The following is a 1,601-nucleotide window of genomic DNA, read 5'->3' as shown; positions in this document are numbered from 1 at the left end:
GTCTCAAAAAAAAAAAAAAAAAGTATAATCAGAATTAGTAATTCCTTCTTGCACCCATATGAAATTAGTAATCAGAATTAGTAATTTCTTCTTGCACCCCCCCCCCCGAATTGACCACTGAGAACCAGCAGGGTAGAGCTCCAGGTTCTACTGACTCTGCCTTCTTGCAGTGAGGGATATCTGTGTGGGCACACCAGTGGGTGGGTCTGTGTGACCTGGGAAAACGGCCCACTCTGAGTCCCGATTTCTACTCAGTCAGTGCTAAGGTAAAAATACGCAAAACAAGTTGGGTACAGTGGCTCACACCTCTAATCCTAGCATTCTGAAAGACCAAAGCCAGAAGGATAACTTGAGCTAAGGAGTTTGAGAGCAGCCTGAGGAAGAGTGAGACTGTCTCTAGAAAAAATAGAAAAAGTAGCCAGGCATTGTGATGGGCACCTATAGTTCCAGCTACTCAGGAACCTGAGGCAGGAGGATCTCTTAAACCCAGGAGTTTGAGGTTGCTGTGAGTTAGGCTGACACTACACCACTCTAGCCTGGGGCAACAGAGTAACACTCTGTCTAGGCACAGGGGCCATGCTGTCAGCATTTCTACCTTTAGACACAGTCAGCGCTGGAGACCACTGAGACCGTAGGATGTCAAGGCAGATGCTGCCATTACTGTTGATATTGGGGTGATAAATTTTGGTTGTGAAAGCAACCTGCAGAGACAAGAGATCTCAAGTCAGACAAATCACAAGAACACCTGGAAAATGAACTAAGGAAAGCAGAGGGAGCCACTACTGTGCTCTACCTGGAGTGTGCTGTGTACCTGGGTGAGCTGGGTGCCCACCCCCAAACCCTAACAGGATATACAAAAGGGTGATCACTCAGGAGACATTCCCAAATCCATTCCCTGCTGGATTCTCATTCCGAACATAGGGGAAGTTTTTTTAATGCTATCATTCAGAAATGGGAACCATCTCCCCCAAAGTAGTGGGCCCTGAGGATTAACAAGAATGGTGGAAAGGACTTAAAGCTCAGAAGTTCTATGCAAAAAACAATGACACTAATTGCTGGTAAAATGAGGAAACACAGTCACTACATGGAACGGGCCTAACAAAATTCACTTTTTGTCCCTTGCTTAATCACTTATTTTGGTCTAGCTGGCTTGGACATTACTTGATTATTTTGGTCATCAAGTGGTCTTGGTTGTGCACAAGCATAGACATAAGACATCAGCATAATGATGTCTTAATGTGCATAAGACATCAGCAAAAAAACCTGGGCCACAGACCCTCTGCCAGGCCACAGAAACTTTCCTATTTCTAGATTGCCCTTCTCAGAACTTAGCCATCAAATACAGTTGCACATTTCAAATATGCAAGGACACTCACTGTAGCAAAAGATGTGAAATCATGTAAATGGTGTCCAATTGATTATTGGTGAAATTAATGTTATATATGCAAAAGAACATTATACAACTGTTTAAAAAGAATAAAGTGGACGTGGCGCCTGTGGCTCAAGTGGCTAAGGCACCAGCCACATACACTTAAGGTGGTGGGTTCGAATCCAGCCTAGCCCCACCAAACAATGACAGCTGCAACCAAAAAAAAAAAAAA

The 1,601-nt window shown here is 44.0% G+C and overlaps 1 protein-coding gene across 5 annotated transcripts in view; it reads right to left on the bottom strand.

Annotated features, from left to right (window-relative positions):
- UBE2D4 (ubiquitin conjugating enzyme E2 D4 (putative)) overlaps positions 1-1,601 on the bottom strand; it is a 46,490-nt gene that overhangs the window by 24,529 nt on the left and 20,360 nt on the right. For all 5 annotated transcript variants that reach the window (XR_002775191.1, XM_023517726.1, XM_012809983.2 and 2 more), the window contains exon 5: positions 596-701. Coding sequence is in view for 4 of the 5 variants with exons in the window: in XM_023517726.1 (XP_023373494.1) it covers positions 596-701 (106 nt within the window). In the remaining variant the exon portion in view is untranslated. The remainder of the gene's footprint in view (positions 1-595; positions 702-1,601) is intronic.

The sequence above is a fragment of the Otolemur garnettii genome, unplaced genomic scaffold (assembly GCF_000181295.1).
Source record: "Otolemur garnettii isolate 467f Iridium unplaced genomic scaffold, OtoGar3 scaffold00119, whole genome shotgun sequence".
Lineage (NCBI taxonomy): Eukaryota > Metazoa > Chordata > Mammalia > Primates > Galagidae > Otolemur > Otolemur garnettii.
The sequence above is the reverse complement of the archived record's forward strand: the minus strand, read 5'-3'. Positions and strand labels throughout refer to the sequence as shown.